Genomic DNA, 20,684 nt, shown 5'->3' on the forward strand with positions numbered 1-20,684 from the left:
TCTTGCAGACGTTTCATGACCCAACTAGGGATCATTATCAGTGCTAGAAGGGAAGGGGGATTGCAGAGAAGAGGAGGAGGAGGACTGTGAGGTCCTTGGTTGGGCTGGGAGCCCCAGATCCATCCCTTGCAAAATGATCACACAATAGGGGCTTCGTTTGCCTGGATGGCCTCAGACCCTCTCTAGGTGAAGCTGCAGCCGGTTCAAATTATGCCATTTAAGGCCCTGGGGAGAGGAAGCCTCAGGGAAGATGCCAAAAAAATAATCTAATTAGATCTACTTAATCAATCCGGCACTCACTGGCAGATTGCTTGAAGCCCTTGACCGAGTGGAGAATGACGTGTAAAAAGCCGCACATTCCTTGAAGTTTGTCATCTGCGGAGGAGGGACCGGGGAAAAAAACAGAAGAGAGAGAAAGAGAGAGTTAGAGAGAGATTTTTTTTTTTCTTCCCGCAAATGTTTATTTTATTTCCAAAGTTCAAACACGAAACGAAGAAAAGAACAGAAAAAACAAGTCAATAACCATCGAACGCGAACCATTAAAATTAAAAAAAAAGAAACATTTACCAAAAAAATAAAAAAAAAAGGCACGAGTGGGTTTTATTTTATTCGCACGAGGTCGGAATTGCAACCCTAGGAAATGCTAAGGAGGGAAAAAACATCACGCTAAAAAGGGGAGAGTCATCAGATTGCACGCGGGGAGCCGTTCACGGAAGGGGCAAGGGGTGCTTGCAAAGAGCAGAGAAGCCACTAATTTGGGGTCCTCGTGAGTAGGAAGGAGGGGGGGGCTGCGCCCCACCGTGCTTTGCTCCCACACGCTGCTTTTGGGAACCTTTTGCTGTCTCTCCGGAAACCGTTTTAACGAGCTAAAAAGTTAGCTTAATTGGCCGCAACTTCTCCCGAGCATCTTATGACTTAACAACTCCAAGTAGTAACTAATAACTTAAAAAGAAAAGAAAAAAACTGTTTCGTGGCCTCCCACGTTTCAAAAAGCAGAAAAACATAATAATATATATTATTTTCTTTGATAGTTGCAAAAAAGCAAACTCTTTGCGAGGACACCGCCACCTACTGGCGGGAAAAGGACCAACTTGAAAACTTAGCGCTATGAACGGGGAATGAGAAGGTATATAGTCCTCGACGTACGACCGCAAGGGAGCCCAATGTTGCTGTCGCTAAGCGTGGCGGTTGTTCAGTGAGTTTTGCCCCGCTTTGCGACCTTTCTTGCCAGGGTTGTTAAGTGAAACCACTGCAGTCGTTAAGTTAGCCACGCGGTTGTTAAGTGAATCTGACTTCCCCGTAGTTTGGGGATCATGTGACCGTGGGACGCTGCAACCGTCGTAAATATGAACCAGGGGCCAAGTATCTGGATTTTGATCACGTGACCACGGGGATGCTGCAACCGTCGTTAAATGTGAAAAATGGTCATAAGTCACTTTTTTCGGCGTCGTTCTAACTTCAAATGGTCACTGAATGAACTGTTGTAAGTGAAGGATTATCTGTGTGTTGTTTTTTTCTTATTTCTTTTAATTACTGGTAGCCCTCGATTTACAACGGTTCGCTTAGTGACTGTTCGAAGTTACAATGGCACTGGAAAAAGTGACTTACGACCATTTTTCACACTTACAACCGTCGCAGCCTCCCCAGAGTCATGTGAGTTACATTCGGATGCTTAACAACTGATTCGCATTTACGACCGTTGCAGCGTCCCAGGGTCACGTGATTCCCCCTTTTGCGACCTTCCCTTCCAAGCAAAGTCAATGGGGGAAAGACAGATTCATTTAACGACCGGGTGACTAACTTAACAACGGCAGTGATTCACTTTAACAAACGTGGCAAGGGAAGTCGTAAAGCGGGACAAACTCACTGAACAACAAACGTCTCGCTTAGCAACGTAAATTGGGGGCTCGATTCTGGCCGTAACTTGAGGACCACCTGGGTAAGACACCCAGAGCCTCCGCGAAATCCAGCAGCTTCACATATCTGTGCGGAGAAGAGGAAACGGAAGCCGGCTGCCGAACGCTCCATTTGCAATCATGTGGATTCGACGTTGCCAGGAGGCGCCGAGTCCCGAGCGCACTCACCGTCGGTGTTGCTGGTCAGAGGAATGTTGTGGACGGTCCGTAGCTTGAAACAGGATCCCATCAGATACTGCAGCTCCACAGAACTTAGCACAAAGGTTTGGAGATCTACGGGGAAACGGCAAAGCTTTAGGAAAAATGCCGGAAACACAGAGAGACTCCTAGCGCTCTCTCCCTCCCTCCCTCCCTCCCTCCCTCCCTCTCTCTCTCTCTCTCTCCCTCTCTCTCCCTCTCTCTCTCTCTCTCTCTCTCTCCCTCTCTCTCTCTCTCCCTCTCTCTCTCTCTCTCTCTCCCTCTCTCTCTCTCTCTCTCCCTCTCTCCCTCTCCCTCTCTCTCTCTCTCTCTCTCCCTCTCTCTCTCTCTCTCTCTCCCTCTCTCTCTCCCTCTCTCTCTCTCTCCCTCCCTCTCTCTCTCTCTCTCTCTCTCTCTCCCTCTCTCTCTCTCTCTCTCTCTCTCTCTCCCTCCCTCTCTCTCTCTCTCTCTCTCTCCCTCCCTCTCTCTCTCCCTCTCTCTCTCTCTCCCTCCCTCTCTCTCTCCCTCCCTCTCTCTCTCTCTCTCTCCCTCTCTCTCTCTCTCTCTCTCTCTGTTTGTCTGTCTGTCTGTCTGTCTGTCTGTCAGACACAACAGAAACCCGGCTCTGCAGAAGCATCCTCTGGTCAGGAGAAGGACTGGGGGTGGCGGAGTCAAAAGGGGTCTTAGCCTAGAATCCCTGCGTAGCCGCAAGCGAACCCAGCCCAAGCCTCCTTGCATTCCGTGGACGCTCCTCCGACTCCCAGCAGGCGCTAACCAGGGAGTTGAGCAGACGGGAAGGTCCAATTAAACCGATTTATTATTGCTAAAAGCCTCTGCCTGGGAACAACTAATAATTAGCACCTGCTTGGAGTGAGCATAAGGGCCAAGGGCCCTCGAGGGAGGCTGGCCTGAGGTTGCTTGTGGCTACGGGTTCTATGGGTGACTCCACCGCCAAGTTATGCCACTCCTCCTGCACTTCTTTTCAGTTTTTTCCCCTTTCCCTTTTTCCCTCTTCTTTCCTCCCTTCCCTTCCCCTCCTCTCCCTCCTTCCTTCAATCCCTTCCTTCTTTCCTCCCTCCCTCCTTTCCTTTTTTTTCATTTCCCTCCCCTACTTCCCTCCCTCTTTTCCTTCCTTCCTTCCCTTCTTTTATTTCTCCTTTTTTTAAAAAAATTTGATTTATATGCCGCCCTTCTCCGGAGACTCAGGGTGGCTTACAATGCGCTAAGCATTGTAAGCCTTCCCATCCTTCCTTCTTAAATTTGACCCCTTCCTTCCTTCCTTCCCTTTTTTTATTTCCCTCCCATACTTCCTCCCTTTTTTCCTTCCTTCCTTCCCTTCTTTTATTTCTCCCTCCCATCCTTCCTTCTTAAACCTGACCCCTTCCTTCCTTCCTTCCTTTTTTTTCATTTCCCTCCCCTAGTTCCCTCCCTCTTTTCCTTCCTTCCTTCCCTTCTTTTATTTCTCCCTCCCATCCTTCCTTCTTAAACCTGACCCCTTCCTTCCTTTTCTTTCATTTCCCTCCCCTACTTCCCTCCCTCTTTTCCTTCCTTCCCTTCTTTTATTTCTCCCTCCCATCCTTCCTTCTTAAACCTGACCCCTTCCTTCCTTCCTGTTCGTTCATTTCCCTCCCCTCCCTCCCCTCTCTTCCTTTTTTTTCTCCCTCCCTCCCTCCCTCCCTCCTTCCTTCTTAAACATGACCCCTTCCTCTCCTTTCCCTCCCTTTCCCTCTCTCCTTTCCTTTTCTCTTTTTCTTCCTCTTCCCCTTTCCCTTCCTTCATGTCAGGCACAAATTATTTTAAATTTTATATTGTATGTATTTTAATTTTGGCTGCTCACCGCCCTGAGTCCTTCGGGAGAAGGGCGGTATACAAATTTAAATAATAAATAAATAAATAATAAATAAATAAATAAAAGACCAGGTCGACATACAAAAGTCCAGTTAAACTGATTTATTGCTAAATAGCTTAGGCCCAGGAATGTTCTCAACTAATAGTCAGCATCTGCTTAAGAGTTAATTCAGCGTCAAGGGGAACTTGGCCTACGTAGGAATTCTTGGCTGATTCCTCTCTTGACTCCACCCCTAGTTTCTGCACACTCCTTCTCCTACATCCCCTGACTCAAAGATCAGCCTCCCCACCCACCCCGAAAAGGGAGCAAAATAATATTTTTACACGCCCATGAGTCTCAGCAGGAAGTCTTGGTTCTACCAAAAACGTTTCGTGGGCCACCAGCTGGAAACCCACGAGGGTCCTTAAATGGGCATGGGGGGATATCCGGTCGACCACATGGCTTACCTTTCTTCTGCAGTTTCTGGATTGCTTCCCTCCACTCTGACCGCTCGTAGTCCGAGGACAGGAGGAACAGGTAGCTCTGAAAAGCCGAGAGAGAGCGAGGAAAGGGGCTTCGTCAAAGGGGCCTTGCAATCATCTAGGTGTCAGACTGCGATGCTATCTCAAAATTAAATGAATTTCCAAACTGCCAATCTTTAAGGAAATCTTTTCTTTAATTGAGCACAGCCACCGGATCATGACTCCGCGCGGACAAGACTGACCTTTTGCCCCCCAATCCCTCCCTTTCCGATCCCCAAATCTCTGCTTCTCATTGGCTATCTTCCAAGTCATTCTTCAGACTTCTTGTCACGTCATTTCCCAGGAATGTCTCCCCCCTCCTCATTTCCACGACAACCCGACTTCAAAGGGATTTGGCAGGCAAAAGTTTCAGAGTTTATCTCTCGCTCTCCTCTGCTCTCTATGCCAGCGTTGAAACGCTGACACTAGGACAGGGATGGCTAACCTTTTTGCCGTCGCGTGCCAAAAGCAGGGGGAACACAGTGGGGTCGTGCGCGTGCATGCCATAATTCAATGCGCCACGCCCTCCCCCCCCACCCTCCCGGTGGGCCTGGTAAGCCTGTTTTTCAGCCTTCCCAAGCTCCAGAGGCTTTCTAGGAGCCTGGGGAGGGCAAAAACGGCCTTTCCCAACTCCCCAGAAGCTCTCCAGAGGCTGGAAATGGCTCGTTTCCCGACTTCCGGTGGGACCAGAAGACCCGTTTTTTCGCTCTCCCCAGGTTCCAGAGGCTTTCTAGGAGCCTGGGGAGGGCGAAAACGGCCTTCTCCACCCCCCGGAGGCGGGAAACAGCCCGTTTCCCAACTTCCGGTGGGCCCAGAAGGCCCAAAAATCAGCTGGCCAGCACGTGCATGCGCACTGAAGCTGAACTAGGGCAATGCTCGGGTACCCACAGATATGGCTACGCATGCCACAGGTTCGCCATCACAGTCCTAGGAGAAGCTGTGGGGTCCTTGGTGCTTTCTGAGCTCAGTTGCCTTGCAGATGTTTCAGTACCCATCTAGGTAACATCATCAGTATTAGAAGGGAGGGGGGATTTATGGAATGGGGGAAGAGGAGGGAGGACTGTGGGGCCCTTGGTGCTCTCTGAGCTTGGTGGTTTTCTTGCAGACGTTTCATGACCCATCTAGGTAACATCATCAGTATTAGAAGGGAGAAGGGTTTGCAGAGAGGAGGAGGAGGAGGAAATGCGCTTTCCTCCCAAGCAGCTTAAACAGCGCATCTTCCACACAGCCTCCCCTTCTGGTCCCCAGTCTCTACTCGGCTGGCCTTACCTTGCCGTTGCGGTTGTGGATGCGCAAGGGGATGGACGGCGAGTTGAGCAGCAACCAAAACTCGTTGTCGAACATTTTCTTCTTGAGGCGCTCCATGGCTCGGCTCTGGCCTTTGTTGGCCTTCTGCAGAGGAAGAAGAAGCGGAGGAGGGAGGAGAAGGAGAAGGAGAGGAAGAGGAAGAAGAAAAGGAAGAGGAAGAGGAAGCAGAAGCAGAGGAGGAAGAAGGGGAAGAAGGAGAAGGAGAAGAGGAAGAGGAAGAAGAAGGGGAAGAAGGAGAAGAAGAAGAAGAGGAAGAAGAAGGAGAAGGAGGAGTAGAAGGAGAAAAGGAAGAAAAAGAGGCATAAGAAGCGGAGGAGGAAGAAGAAGGGGAAGAAGGAGAAGAAGAAGAGGAAGAAGGAGGAGAAGGAGAAGAAGAAGAAAAGAAAGAAGAAGGGGAGGAAGAAGGAGAAGAAGGAGAAGAAGGAGAAGAAGAAGAAAAGAAAGAAGAAGGGGAGGAAGAAGGAGAAGAAGGAGAAGATGAAATGGAAGAAGAAGAGGAGGAGGAAGAGGAAGAGGAGGGGGAAGAAGAAGAAAGAGAAAAAGGAGAAGGAGAAGAAGAAAAGGAAGAAGGAGGAGGAAAAAGAGAAGAAGAAGAAAAGGAAGAAGAAGACGAGGAAGAGGAAGAAGAAGAAGAAGGAGAAAAGGAAGAAGAGGAGAAAGAGGAAGAAGAAGGGGAAGAAGGAGAAGGAGAAGAAGAAGAAGAGGAAGAAGAAGGAGAAGGAGGAGGAGAAGGAGAAGAAGAAGAAGAAGAAGAAGGAAAGGAAGAAGAAGAAGAGGAGGAAGAAGAAGTGGAGGAGGAAGAAGAAGGAGAAGGAGGAGAAGAAGAAATGGAAGAAGAAGAAGAAGAGGAAGAAGAAGAGGAAGCGGAGGAGGAAGAAGAAAGAGAAGAAGAAAAGGAAGAAGAAGGAGGAGGAGGAGGAGAAAGAGAAGAAGAAGAGGAAGAGGAAGAGGAAGAGGAAGAAGAAGACGACTAAGGACAGCTGATCCAAACTTCCCAGCTGGACCCTCGGCCCAACCCCCCCCCCCCACCCCAAGTCTTGAAGCTCCTTCTTCTGTCTCCGCACAAGGAGGACCTTGGAGAAGGTTCAGTAAGAAAACACGAACTGCCCCAGGAACACAAGGCAGGGTCAGAAAGAAACTCAAGACGGCTTTTTCTTGATTCTCTTTCGTACCTGTAATCCTCGACTTACAACAGTTCATTTAGTGCCCAACTTCACTGGAAAGAAGTGACTTATGACCGTTTTTCACGACCATTGCAGCACTCTCCCCCCCCCCCATGGTCACATGATCAAAATTCAGACGCTTGGCAACTGGCTCATATTTATGACGGTCACAGAGTCCATGTAATCCCCTTTTTTGCGACCTTCTGACAAGCAAAGTCAATGGTGGAAGCCAAATTCACTTAGTGACTGTGATTCGCTTAACGGACTGCAGTGACAAAAAAAACAATCCAAAAAAACTATCCAAAAAATCGGAGGTAACTCATTCACTTCCTGCTTGGGTGGGTGGGTGGGGGGTTGGACTAGATGACCTACAAGGTCCCTTCCGACTCTGTTAATCTGTTAATCCCTTTGCTCCTAACTGTGTTGCCGTGAAGCTTCCTTGTAAATTGGAAAACAGGGTGAAAATTTAAAAATAAGCATACGTCGTCCTCGACCTACGACCACAGTTGAGCCCCAATTTTCTGTTATTAACTGAGACGTTTGTCAAGTGAGCTTTGCCCCATTTTACGATCTTTCTTGCCCTGGTTGTTAAATGAATCACCGCAGCTGATAAAAGTTGGTAACCTGGTTGTTAAGTGAATCCGGCTTTCCCTGTGGACTTTGCTGGTCCGAAGGTCGCAAAAGGGGAATCATGTGAACTCCGGGACACTGTGACGGTCATAAGTATGAACCCAATTCCCAAACGTGTGGATTTTGATCACGTGACTATGGGGCTACTACAAAGGTTGAAAGTGTGAAAGGTTGAACTTTAACCCTAACCCTAACCCTATCCCTAACCCTGCTCCCTGGCCGTGTCATAAATCACATTCTCCGATTAACCACTTTGGCTGGCTGTGAAACCCAACACCCTCCGACTGATGGCGGTCAAGGAAGAATGTATGGAATGCAGCTTCAGTTAGGAAAATCAATCAGCTCTATCAGTTCTCCCTCCCTCCTGCTCGTGGCAACTTGAAAGCTTTGCAAGCTGACAGGTTGAAAGTGTGAAAAACGGTCCTAAGTCACTATTTTTCAGTGCCGTTGTAACTTCAAACGGTCACTGAATGAACTGTCGTAAGTCGAGGACTACCTGTACAAGCCGGTTGCCAAGGGCCTGAATTTTGGTCACGTGCCCGTGGGAATGCGGTGATGGTTGCAAGCGTGAGGACCGACGAGTCCCTTCTTTGTTTCAGCGCCGTTTTGACTTTGAGCGGTCGCTAAACGAATGGTCGTAAGTTCGCGGACCCCCCAGCACTTTTCTCTGTTAAGTTGGGGGAAGCAACCCGCCTGCCCTCGACTGACCTCCTTCTGCACTTCGCTCTTCATCGAGGAGATCTTGATTTTCATGTCTTCCAGGTCGTGGTCCGGCATGGCCTGGACGTGCGGACACAAGTCGGACTCTTCCAAGGACGGGAAGACCAGCTCCGCCAAAGGGATGTACCACTTGCACTCGTACTGCTGGTGTTTCCTGCACAGAGAGACCCCTGACCTTAGCCTGAACTGACTCTAGAACGCTCTGGCCCAGCCCAGGAAGGACCTAGAACTGTGATGGTGACCCTATGGCACGCGAAGCCATATCTGTGGGCATGTGAGCATTGCCCTAGCTCAGCTCCAGCGTGCCGGCCAGCTGATTTTCGGGCCTTCCGGGCCCACCAGAAGTCGGGAAACGGGCCATTTCCGGCCTCCAGAGGACCTCCGGGGGATGGGGAAGGCTGTTTTCACCCTCCCCAGGCTCCAAAAAAGCCTTTGGAGCCTGGGGAGGGCAAAAAAAACAGGCCTAACAGGCCCACCGGTAACCTTTTTGCCGTCGCATGCCAAAAGCGGGGATCGCGCGGGGGAGTCGTGCACACGTACTTGGGGGGGCAAGGCGCAGGGGGGGGAATTGAATTATGGGTGTGGGCACACATGCACTCCCCCCCAAAAAGGTTAGCCATCACTGACCTAGGACAATCCAGCAAATAGATCATGGATGGGAGACCACCAGGAGATCCCAGAGGGCCCACTTCCATATGGTTGCCAAGAAAATTCTGTTCTGTTCTGTTCTGTTCTAATTCTGTCCTGTCCTGTTCGGATTCTATCCCATTCCAATCTATTCACGCCTGCTTCGCAGCCCATCTCCTACGGGCTCCCGTTCCACCCCGAGTCTCACCCGACGCCCGTTTTCTTCAACTTGGCGCAGAGCAAAACGTCCGTGAAAAGGAAAACGTGGCGCAGCTTGCGAGACCCTTCGGCCACTTCCACCAAGAAGCCATCTTTGACCAGCTGGCGGTTCTGTAAATGAGGAAAAAGGGTTAAAAAAAAGGAGACCCCCCCCCATAACTCCATAAAGATCCTGTGGCTTTTTATATATAGGGCAGGATAGGGCCTGTTTAGGACAGCATGCTGAGTGGCAATGCAAAAGAGGGGACATCTGAATGCCAAGGATCGGTGCAGGAGTGGGCTGCTGGGGGTTCGCAGGGGTTCGGCAGAACCTCTACCTAAGGTTCTGTGCAGTTTGGAGAACCCCCATATCCCACTCCTGGCTGGCCCCGCCTACCCCACCCCGCCCCTCCCAGGAGTCCCCACGTGGCCCGTTTTGGAGGCAGGTAAGTGCAGGATGCGCAGAGGCTCCGGGAGGGTGAAAAACGGGCCTACTGGAAGTTCAGGAAGGCCAGAAACTGTTTCTGGCCTCCAGAGGGCCACTGGAGCCTGGGGAGGCCGTTTTCACCCTCCCGGAGGCTCAAGAAAAGCCTCCGGAGCCTGGGGAGGGCAAAAACGCCCCCCGACCATGGTGCAGGAGGCCGGTTAGGCCACACCCACCATGGCCACGCCCACCCAGCAACCGGGCAGTGAACCCCTTGCTAAAATTTTTGAAGCCCACCCCTGGATGGGTAGAAGAATCACCCTGTCCTGCCATGAAAAAAGGGATTTAATTCTAGGTTGAGTCCCAAAAAGGCACCGAATCCTACTTCAACCAGTAACGGAGAGGTTGCTTCAGCCATCAAATTCATTTCCTAAATATATAATCAATCGATCAATCGATCGATCGAATTTACACAGACGTCCATTTTGTTTCAAAGTATCTCAGAGCAGCGTATAACAATCCAATAAAACTCCAATGTTAAAAAAAAATTTACAAACCGCTCATTCTAAAAACATGATTTTTTCCCCCTTTCATTGCATCATCATTTGGTTGGGTTAGGGATATTTATTTCTGACAGTTTTAATGCACTCATTCATTCATTCATTCATTCATTCATTCAATTCACAGGCCATCCATCTTACCTGAAGGTAACTGGTTTATTTCTGATTATTATAAAGCAGAGAGAGAGAGAGAGAGAGAGAGAGAGAGAGAGCGAGAGAGAGCGAGAGAGAGATAATAGATAGAGAGATAGATAGATAGATAGATAGATAGATAGATAGATAGATAGATAGAAAGAGATAGACAGATAGAGATAGACAGATAGGCAGACAGATATAGATAGATATAGAGAAGTAGAGAGAGAGAATAGAGACAGAGAGAGAGAGAGAGATAAATATAGAGAGATGGACAGATAGAGACAGAGATAGAGATAGATAGAGATAGAGATAGAGATAAATAGAGAGAGAGAGAGAGCGAGTGAGAGAGAGATGAGATAGAGAGAGAGAGCGAGTGAGAGAGAGATAGAGAGATGAGATAGATAGATAGAGACATAGATAGACATAGACATACAGATATATATGCTTTAAAATCATCAAAAATAAATCAATATATACAGTTACCTTGAGGTAAGATGGGCCACTGACAATTTTTATAATTTTTAAATATAAAAATATATACATTTTATATACAATGTAACTAGAGAGAGAGATACAGATAGAAAAATAGACAGAGAAAGATATATATAGAGAGAGAGAAATATAGAAAAATAGATAGACAGAGAAAAAGATATAGACAAATAGAGAGAAAAAGAGAGAGGGAGAGATAAATATAGAAAAATAGATATATAGTCAGACTGTAATATATATAAATAAGAAAAAATTTAGACACCGCCCATCTTAACTTACAGTAACTGATGCTATAAGACGCCCAGACTCGAATTAATGGATGAATCATAAATCAATAATTGTCTCAAATAAAAGTCTCAAAACACAGCCTCAGAATCCTACCCTACCCTAGCCGTCCCCTCCTCGAGGCACTGCACTCATCCTGATTGTGTGAATGGGTTTCTTAACTCTAACGGAGCCTCCAGGCACAGGGGCAGTCTATCTTGGAACCTTGGCAATCTCCACCTAGGGAGGAGTCTGTTTGGCCAGATTCCTTTGCTGACTGTTTTTGGGGTCCTACGTTGGTCCACACAGAGTGTCCGTCTTTTTTAAGGGAGGCGCCCCCCCAAAAAACGTCCCACGTCCGATATCACCCCAGCACAATGGCCTACTTGCCTCTCCTTTCGGGGTAGTGACGGCCGTTCTGCGAGGATCGATGTCCTCATTGATGCTGGAGAGGAAATTCTGGGAAATCCGAAGGGCGTCCTGGAGCAGTGGGTAATCTGGGTGATCGGTCGGCGTGTGCTTCAACAGATCCTGGGATCCCAAAAAAGAGAATTTAAAAAAAAAAAATCAAATGTGGTCAGATCCTGGATGCCAAAGTCAGCTTCCCTCATAGTCCTCGACTTACGACTATTCATTTAGCGACTGTCTGAAGTTAAGACAGCCAGCCCTGCAAAAAGAGACTTACGACCAGTCCTCGCACTTACGACCATTGCATCATCCCCGTGATTTATATTCGCATGCTTGACAACTAATAATAATAATAATAATTTTATTTCTATACCGCCCTTCTCCCGAAGGACTCAGGGCAGTGTACAGCCTATTTAAAAACACAAGACAAAACATCGATTAAAAATTTAAAATAATTAAATAAATTTGGCTCAATTTAAAACCCCACAAATTTAAAATACCCCTGATTCATATTTATCACAGTCACACTCTCTCGGGGGCACAAGATCAAAATTTGGATGCTTGTCTCACACTTATGACGGTGGTAGTGTCCCGGGGTCACGGTTTGCGACCTTCTGACGAGCAAAGTCGACGAGGGAAGCCCTTCACTTAATGACCGCCCGATTCAGTTATGAACTGCAGTTGATTCACTTAACGACTGCAGCCAAAAAAAGGTCGTGAAAATCAGGACTGGCCACGGATGACGCATTTAATGGCCGTATTGCTTAGCGACGGATGTTCCCATCCAATTGTCGTCGTAAGTCGAGGAGGACCGTCCGTACGCCTATTATAAAACATCACCCAAAGCTTCTAAATTTGAAGATAGCAACACACTGATTGTCCTCCATATAAATTAAATCTAAAAAAAGGGGGTGCCCCATTTTTATCAGGAGCCACTGGACGACGTAGGTGTCCCCCAAGCCTTAGTAGTACAGTGGTTTAAAGCACCCTGTTATTAACATAGCTGTCTGCAATTTACTGCTGGTTCGAATCTCCCCAGGCTCAAGGTTGACTCAGCCTTCCATCCTTTCTAAGGTAGGTAAATTGAGGACCCAGTTTGTGGGGGGCAATAAGCTGACTTTGTATAAATATACAAAAGGATGGAGGCTATTGCTTAGCGCATTGTAAGCCACCCTGAGTCTCCGGAGAAGGGCGGCATATAAATTGAAGCAAAAAAAAAATAAAAGATCTAACCACAGCATGTTTGTTTGTATCTCTGTATGCATAAATTAAATATAGAAATAGAATAACAGAGTTGGAAGGGATCTTGGAGGTCTTCTAGTCCAACCCCCTGCTTAGGCAGGAAACCTTACACCACTTCGGACAAATGGTTATCCAGCCTCTTCTTAAAAACTTCCAGTGTTGGAGAATTCACAGCTTCTAGTGGCAAGCTGTTCCACTGATTAATTGTCCTCACTGTCTGGGAATTTCTCCTTAGTTCTAGGTTGCTTCTCTCCTTGATTAGTTTCCCCCCATTGCTTCTTGTCCTACTTTCAGGTGCTTTGGAGAATAGCTTGACTCCCTCTTCTTTGTGGCAGCCCCTGAGATATTGGAAGACTGCTATCATGTCTCCCCTAATCCTTCTTTTCATTAAACTAGACATACCCAGTTCCTGCAACCAATCTTCATATGTTTTAGCCTCCAGTCTCCTAATCCTCCTGGTTGCTCTTCTCTGCACTCTTTCTAGAGTCTCAATGTCTTTTTTCCATCGTGGCGACCAAAACTGGATGCAGGATTTCAAGTGTGGCCTTACCAAGGCCTTATAAAGTGGTATTAACACTTCACGTGATCTTGATTCTCTCCCTCTGTTGATGCAGCCTAGAACTGTGTTGGCTTTTTTGGCTGCTGCATCACACAGCTGGCTCATATTTAAAAGGTTGTCCACTAGGACTCCAAGATCCCTCTCACAGTTACTACTATTGAGCAAGGTACCACCTATACTGTACCTGCGCATTTTGTTTTTCTTGCCTAAATATAAAAGAACCTTACTTTTTGCACCATATATATATATATATATATATATATATACACTGCTCAAAAAAATAAAGGGAACACAGGACTCACCGTCCTGAGTCCTTCAAGAGTAGGGCGGTATACAAATTTAATAAAACTAAACTAAAACAAGCAGAAGACATCCGAGATCTGAACGAATGAAATAGCCTGATTAAATACTTTGTTCGTTATATATAGTAGTTTTGTGTTCCCTTTAGTTGTTTGAGTAGAGTATAAACTACTGTATGTAAAGAACAAAGTATTTAATCAGGCTATTTCATTCATTCAGATCTCGGATGTCTTCGGCTTGTGTTCCCTTTATTTTTTTTTTGAGCACTATATTTTGGAAGGAAATTGAGGAAGGAGAAGGATCTCGACAGACTTGAACAATGGGTCCTATCGAAAAACATGAAATTCAATGTGGAGAAAACCAGTTTTACACCTGGGCAAGGAAAAAGCAAAGGTACAAATGCAGATTAGGCGAAACCTGGCTCAAAAAACAGTAACTTGAGAGGGACTTTGGAGTCCTAGTGGACGATCCCTTAAACACGAGCCAGGCGTGTGCGGCAGCAGCCAAAAAAGCTAATACGATCCTGGTTTGTATAAATAAGAGGCATAGCGTCAAAATCAGGGGAAGTATTAGCACCGCTTTATAAAGCCTTAATAAAGCCACACCTGGAATATTCTGCATCCAGTTTTGGTCACATTATAAAAATGGATGTTGAGACTTTGGAAAAAGTGCAGAGAAGAGCAACTAAGATGATTTAAAGGCCTGGAGACTAAAACATAGGAAGAATGGTTGCAGGATTGGGGTTTGGCCAGTCTAGTGAAGAGAAGGACCAGGGGAGGCATGATAGCATCTTCCAGTATTTGAGGGGCTGCCTCAAAGAAGAAGCAGTTCAACCTATTTATTTATTATTATTTATTAATTCAATGTGTATGCCGCCCCTCTCCGAAGACGCAGGGCGGCTCACAATGCATTTAAAATCATTCTCCAAAGCATCAAAAGGCAGGACAAGAAACAACAGATGGAAACTAATCCAGGAGAGAAGCAACCTGGAATTAAGGAGAAACTTCCTAACAGTGAGGACAATTAACCAGTGGAACTGCTTGCCACCAGAAGTCGTGGGTGCTGCTCCATCACTGGAGGTTTTCAAGAAGAGATTGGGCAGCCATTTGTCTCAAATTGTACAGGGTCTCCTGCAGAGGGTTAGACTAGAGGACCTCTAAGGTCCCTCCCAGCTCTGTTCTGAATTAAATTTGCCACACACCCTTCCATTATCAGAAAGAGCTGGGGAGACTTCTTCCTCCCGCCACTCCTCCCAGTTCCCTGTGGGGTTTTACTCACTTGTAACACATTGGTGCTTCGAGCAACTCGGTTTATAGGCTTATACAGCAACGCTATAAATGAAGGGAAGGGAGAAAAATAGTTAGAATTAAAAAAAATGTATCAGGAGGCGGAATAGAGAAAGAAATCAAAAGTTCTGAAAAAGTTAAACTTGTTAAGATTTAGTCCAAATCCTTATTCATAGCAAATCCCCTCACTCTTTAACCACATTAAAAATGATAAATAGGTAGTCCTCCACTTACGACAGAATTGGGACTAGAATTTCCATTGCCAAGCAAGCGGCTTAAGTTCTAACGGATTCACAGAGTTGGAAGGGACCTTATAGGTCATCTAGTCCAACCCCCGACCCAAGCAGGAAGTGAGTGAGTTGCATCTGATTTTTTGATGGGGTTTCTTTTTTGGTCAGGTTGTTAAGCGAATCCCTGCAGTCTTTAAACGAATCACAGTCACTAAGCGAATTTGGCTTCCACCATGGACTACGCTTGTCAGATGTCCAGCTGGGAAGGTTGTAAAATGGGATTGCACGACCCCAGGATGCCCCAACCCGTCATAAGTACATGCCAGTGGCCAATTGCCCCTATCACGGATGGCCAGATACTGAACTGGTTGTAAGAGTGAGGACTGGTCATAGAGTGAGTCACGCTTTTTCAGCACTGTCATAATTTCGAACGATCGCTAAGCGTACGGTCGTATGTTGAGGTCTACCTGTATTTTTCCATGCACAAAGAAACAACATCCGTTTCCTCCCCCAAAACAAATAGGAAGCCAAAAAAAGAAATAATAACAAAAAAATTAACAGTTTTTCGATTCATTCCTACATATTTGTTTCACACCAAATATCCTGATAAACCTTGATTTGTGTATATATTGTATGTTTATTTCCCTTTTATCTCTTACAGGAACAATGTCTCTTCTGAAGGGGGGCCGAATGTCAGCCTCTGCTCTTTCGATGCTTACTTGCTCGGCTGCTATGGAAATGGGAGAGGGGGGTGCTAGGGGGATTCTTGGTGGGGGAAACGTGCTGGAGGAAAACAAAAGTGAATCTTTGCTGCAGTTCATACCAGGAGGATGTCACTGCCAGACGTGTGCTCCCACATGGAGGACCTGTGGATTGGATGATTTACGCTGGACAGTTGGGAGGGGATGCTTTCTATATGTGATTTTCGCACCTACGCTTCAGATCTTGCTTTTCTAGGGTTGCGTTCAGTTCATACTCAGTAAAAGTACCTTTCTCTATGAAAATGGAGTTGGGGGTTTTCTTTCTTGAGTATTGAAAGGAGGCACACCTGACACTGGAGCAGTTTCATTTTTAATATAGGACCGTGATGGCGAACCTATGGCACGCGTGCCACAGTTGGCACACGGAGCCATATCTGTGGGCACACAAATGTTGCCGTAGCTCAGCTCTAGTGCACATGCGCGCGCCGGCTAGCTGATTTTCGGGCCTTTCAGGCCCGCTGGAAGTCGACAAACGGGCTGTTTCCGGCCTCCGGAGGGCGTCCAGAGGGGGTGGGGAAGGCTGTTTTCGCCCTCCCCAGGCTCCTAGAAAGCTTCTGGAGCCTGGGGAGGAAGAAAAATGGGACTTCCGGTCCCAGCGGAAGTGGGGAAACGGGCCATTTCCGGCCTCCGGGGGTGTGTGTGGGGAAGGTCATTTTCGTTCTCCCCAGGCTCCAAGAAAGCCTCCGGCCCACTGGAAGGCGACAAACAGACTGTTTCTGGCCTCCGGAAGGCCTCCAGACGGGGTGGGGAAGACTGTTTTCGCCCTCCCCAGGCTCCTAGAAAGCCTCTGGAGCCTGGGGAGGGAGAAAAATGGCTTCCGGTCCCACCGGAAGTGGGGAAACGGGCCATTTCCGACCTCCGTGTGTGTGTGGGGGGGGAAGGCCCTTTTCGTTCTCCCCAGGCTCCAAGAAAGCTTCTAGAGCCTGCTGAGGGTGAAAAAAGGGCCTACCAAGCCCACCAGGCCATCACATGCCAGAAGCGGGGGGGAGCACAGGAGTCGCGTGTGCATGTGCAGGGGTGGGGCGCATTGAATTACGGGTGTGGGCACGCGCGCGTGACCCCTCCGTGTACCCCCACTTTTGGCACGCGATGGTAAAAAGGTTAGCCATCATTGATATAGGATATACGATCAATATTTTAACACCCCACAGCTTCGTGTTGGCTCTCTGCAGAAGCTGAATTTTTGAATTTATTTATTTATTTTTATTTATTTATTATTATTATTATTATTTATTTTATTTTTTTAATTTGATTTATATGCCGCCCTTCTCCAGAGACTCAGGGCGGCTTACAGTGCGTTAAGCAATAGCCTTCATCCTTTTGTATATTTATACAAAGTCAGCTTATTGCCCCCACAGTCTGGGTCCTCATTTAACCTACCTTAGAAAGGATGGAAGGCTGAGTCAACCTTGAGCCTTGGAGAGATTCGAACCAGCAGTAAATTGCAGGCAGCTGTGTTAATAACAGGGTGCTTTAAACCACTGTAGTACCAAGGCTCTTGTATTATTGATATTTCTATGCCGCCCACTCTCCGAGGACTCTGGGCGGCTTACAACAATCGACAGTATACTAAATAGCATATTGCCCCCAACAATCCGGGTCCTCATTTTACCCACCTCGGAAGGATGGAAGGCTGAGTCAACCTTGAGCCTGGTGAGATTTGATCCGCTGATCTACTGAACTAGCAGTCAGCTGAAGTAGCTGCAGTACTGCACTCTAACCACTGCGCCACCTCGGAATTGTCAGGATATAGTTAGTCCTTGATTTACGACCGTTCATTTAGTGACTGTTCGAAATTACAATGGAAAAAAAGTGATTCAGAGCTGGTTTTCACCGTTACGACCGTGGCAACATCTCCGTGTGGTCAAAATTCGGACGCTTGGAAACTGACCCCTTATTTATGACGGGGTCACCTAAAACCCCTTTGGCGACCTCCTGACAAGCAGAGTCAAGAGGGAAGCCAGATACACTTAACAATTTGTGTTACTAATTTAATTAACTGGGGTGATTTGCTTAACAAGTGTGGCAAGGAAGGTCGTAAAATGGGACAAAGCTCACTTAACAACGGCCTCGCTTAGCAACTTAATTTGGGGCTCCGTTGTGGTTGTAAGTCAAGGATCTCCCTGTATTCTATTTACGGAGCCTTGCACACCGGGTCACTTGTGGCTTTCAAGGGGAGATTGGAACTGCCATTTGTCAGGGATGATGTAGGGTCTCCTGCTTGTGTGGGGGGTTGGACTAGATGACCTCTTACATTAAGGTCCCTTTCAACTCTGTTAATCTCTCTCTCTGTCTCTCTCTCTCTCTCTCTCTCAGCAAAGTTGTGCTTCTACAAGAAAATCGCTAAAGATTCACTTTACAACCTAGTTCCTGATTTAACAAGTGCAGTGATTCACTTTAACAACCATGGCAAGAAAGGTCGTAAAATGGAACAAAGCTCACTTAACAACGGTCTCGCTTAGCAACATAAACTTGGGGCTCCATTGTGGTCGTAAGTCAAGGAACCCTGTGTTCTATTTATTGAGCCTTTGCAGCCGGGTCTCTAGCTCAGCCAAAGTTGTGCTAAAGATTCACTTTACAACCTTGCTCCTCATTCAACGACTTCCGTGATTCGCGGTGGCAAGGAAGGTCTATAGGTCTCATCCAAAGTTGTGGTTATATGCAGTGGTGGGATTCAAATAATTTAACAACCGGTTCTCTGCCCTAATGACCCTCTGGGTAGACGTGGCTCGGTGGTCATGTGACCGTGTTGGCGTGGCCAACTCAACGTCACTCACTGTTACAATGTAATAAGGGTTAACCAGAGAGGCAGTTTCTGTAAGCAGGGCAATAAAGCTTAGGCTAGAGACACCACCAGAATGTTTCCTTCCTGCCTTCCTTACAGGATTAGCCCTGTAAAGTGGAAAAAAACAAAATAAGATTTCTTCCAACAACCGGTTCTCCGAACTGCGTAGAAAGTTAACAACCGGTTCTCCCGAATCGGTGCGAACTGGCTGAATCCCACCACTGGTTATATGACAAAATTGCTTCTTGGCCCATTCCCTGGTTTATTTTTGTATAAAACTAATCGCACTGGGTTTTCTGCAGAAATGTTTAAGGCACATTCCCAGCCTGGGAAAGTTTTCTGCTAATGGCCGCTTAAAATTTTGGCTGAATTTTGGCTCCGTGGCAGACGGCCAAGAATGCTACCCGATATGCGGAAAGCATTGTGGGGTTTTAAATAAAGCTGCCACTCTACCCTAATCCTTTATAAAAGGTGATCGCATTCTTTATTTTTAAATTTCCCATTACATCATTCCTGGAATTGAATCCACTTTTGCTGAGGGGCGGAGAGAGCCAAAAACATTTAATTTTATTTCCGCGTGGGCGTCAGCGGAGCAAAATCTGGGATTTTCCCGTGCTTTTCTTCGCCTGCAAAAAAAATCTCCTCTTCCCAAAGGGAATTTTAAAACAGCGACGAAAAACGAAGCAAGGAGCATCCCGCCACAATTCCTACTGTGCTTGTACACGCGGTCCTCAGCTTACGACAGTTTCACTTAGTGACCGTTCAAAGTTATAACCGCACTTTAAAAAGAGGACTTAGGACTGTTCTTCACTCTTACGACCATTACGCGTGATCAAAATTCAGACGCTTGACAGCTGATTCGTATTTATGACGGTGCTGGGATCAAGTGATCTTCTGATCAGCAAAGTCAATGGGCAAGGAAGATTTATTTAACAACCGTGTTTCTAACTTAACTGTTACACTTAACAACCGTGGCAGGAAAGGATGTAAAATGGGGCAAAACTCACTTAAAGCCTGTCTCGCTTAGCAACAGAAATTTGGAGCTCCGTTGTGGTCGTATGTTGAGGACCGCCCGTAATTAGAGCAGTCCTTGAAAATTCTGGGAATTGAAGTCAACAAGTCTTAAAGTGGGACAACCCTGGTTTACACCAAAGACATCTTGCACAGTTGCACACCCTGCTAGTTTACAACTTCTACCAGACACAAAAACTTCCAGCCTCCCTTCGTACCCACCCTGAATTAAAGAAACAGAAAAAAATATTTCTTAAATTTATACATCAACCGTCTCACTATTGGGAGAGATTCTGGATTTCTGGGAGAAAAGTCAGGGCTCCTGAAACGGGCTAAGCCAGAAAATCCAGCCCCCAGGAGCAGACCAGGCTACCCATTATCCAGTGTCCGCTCCCCCCTCCAAGAACCGACCCCCAGCAGAAAGAGGGGCAAGGGAGCCAGGGTTAAAAGATGCTTTAAGAGGGGTGGACTTCCAATCCCAGAATTCCCCAGCCAGTAATGCTTTAAGAGGGATGGACTTCCACTCCCAGAATTCCCCATCCTGCATGTTTTAAAATGCATGGACTTCCACTCCCAGAATTCCCCATCCTGCATATTTTAAAATGCATGGACTTCCACTCCCAGAATCCCCCAGCCAGCATGCTTTATGAGAGGTGGACTTCAACTCCCAGAATTCCTTTTGCAAGCATCTTCCCCACCTGGAGCTGAGCCCCCCCCCTCCCCATCCCCATAGACGAAATGGAAGGAAAAGGATGCTACCGAGCCTGGGAGCCCCCAAATTCCACCCCTACGACTTGGGGGAGGGGGCAATGCTCGGTCCGGCTGCAAAATCCCAGTGAACTAAACCAGGGAGCCCCCCCCCTCCTCAAATCACCCGCCGTTTTCAAACAAAGCAGCTTCTTGCATTGCTTGGACCGCTGCCAAGACACCCCCCCCACTCCCCAATATCATCATCACGGTTATGGGTCCCCAACCTTGAAGGAGACAAGGGGGACAGGAATTCCGCCCCCTCCCCAATTCATCAACAAGACCCCAAACGGAGCAAGAGAAAGGAACAAACAGGAGAGGGACACACCCCCTTTTTCTCCATCCAGGCATTGTCAAGGGCTGGCTTGAATGATGTAACCGCTGGGGAAGGAGAC

General features: G+C 47.2%; 1 protein-coding gene across 4 annotated transcripts in view; it reads right to left on the reverse strand.

The window, feature by feature from the left end:
- Window positions 1-20,684, reverse strand: part of ABR (ABR activator of RhoGEF and GTPase) — a 163,027-nt gene that overhangs the window by 66,928 nt on the left and 75,415 nt on the right. For all 4 annotated transcript variants that reach the window (XM_087890308.1, XM_087890310.1, XM_087890303.1 and 1 more), the window contains 8 exons: window positions 14,748-14,800; window positions 11,351-11,491; window positions 9,099-9,220; window positions 8,252-8,417; window positions 5,712-5,834; window positions 4,389-4,464; window positions 2,085-2,189; window positions 301-375 (listed from right to left, as the gene is read on the reverse strand). In XM_087890308.1, the coding sequence (XP_087746434.1) occupies window positions 301-375; window positions 2,085-2,189; window positions 4,389-4,464; window positions 5,712-5,834; window positions 8,252-8,417; window positions 9,099-9,220; window positions 11,351-11,491; window positions 14,748-14,800 (861 nt within the window). The remainder of the gene's footprint in view (window positions 1-300; window positions 376-2,084; window positions 2,190-4,388; window positions 4,465-5,711; window positions 5,835-8,251; window positions 8,418-9,098; window positions 9,221-11,350; window positions 11,492-14,747; window positions 14,801-20,684) is intronic.

The sequence above is a fragment of the Pantherophis guttatus genome, chromosome 1, assembly GCF_059756535.1.
Source record: "Pantherophis guttatus breed Tessera chromosome 1, ASM5975653v1, whole genome shotgun sequence".
NCBI lineage: Eukaryota > Metazoa > Chordata > Lepidosauria > Squamata > Colubridae > Pantherophis > Pantherophis guttatus.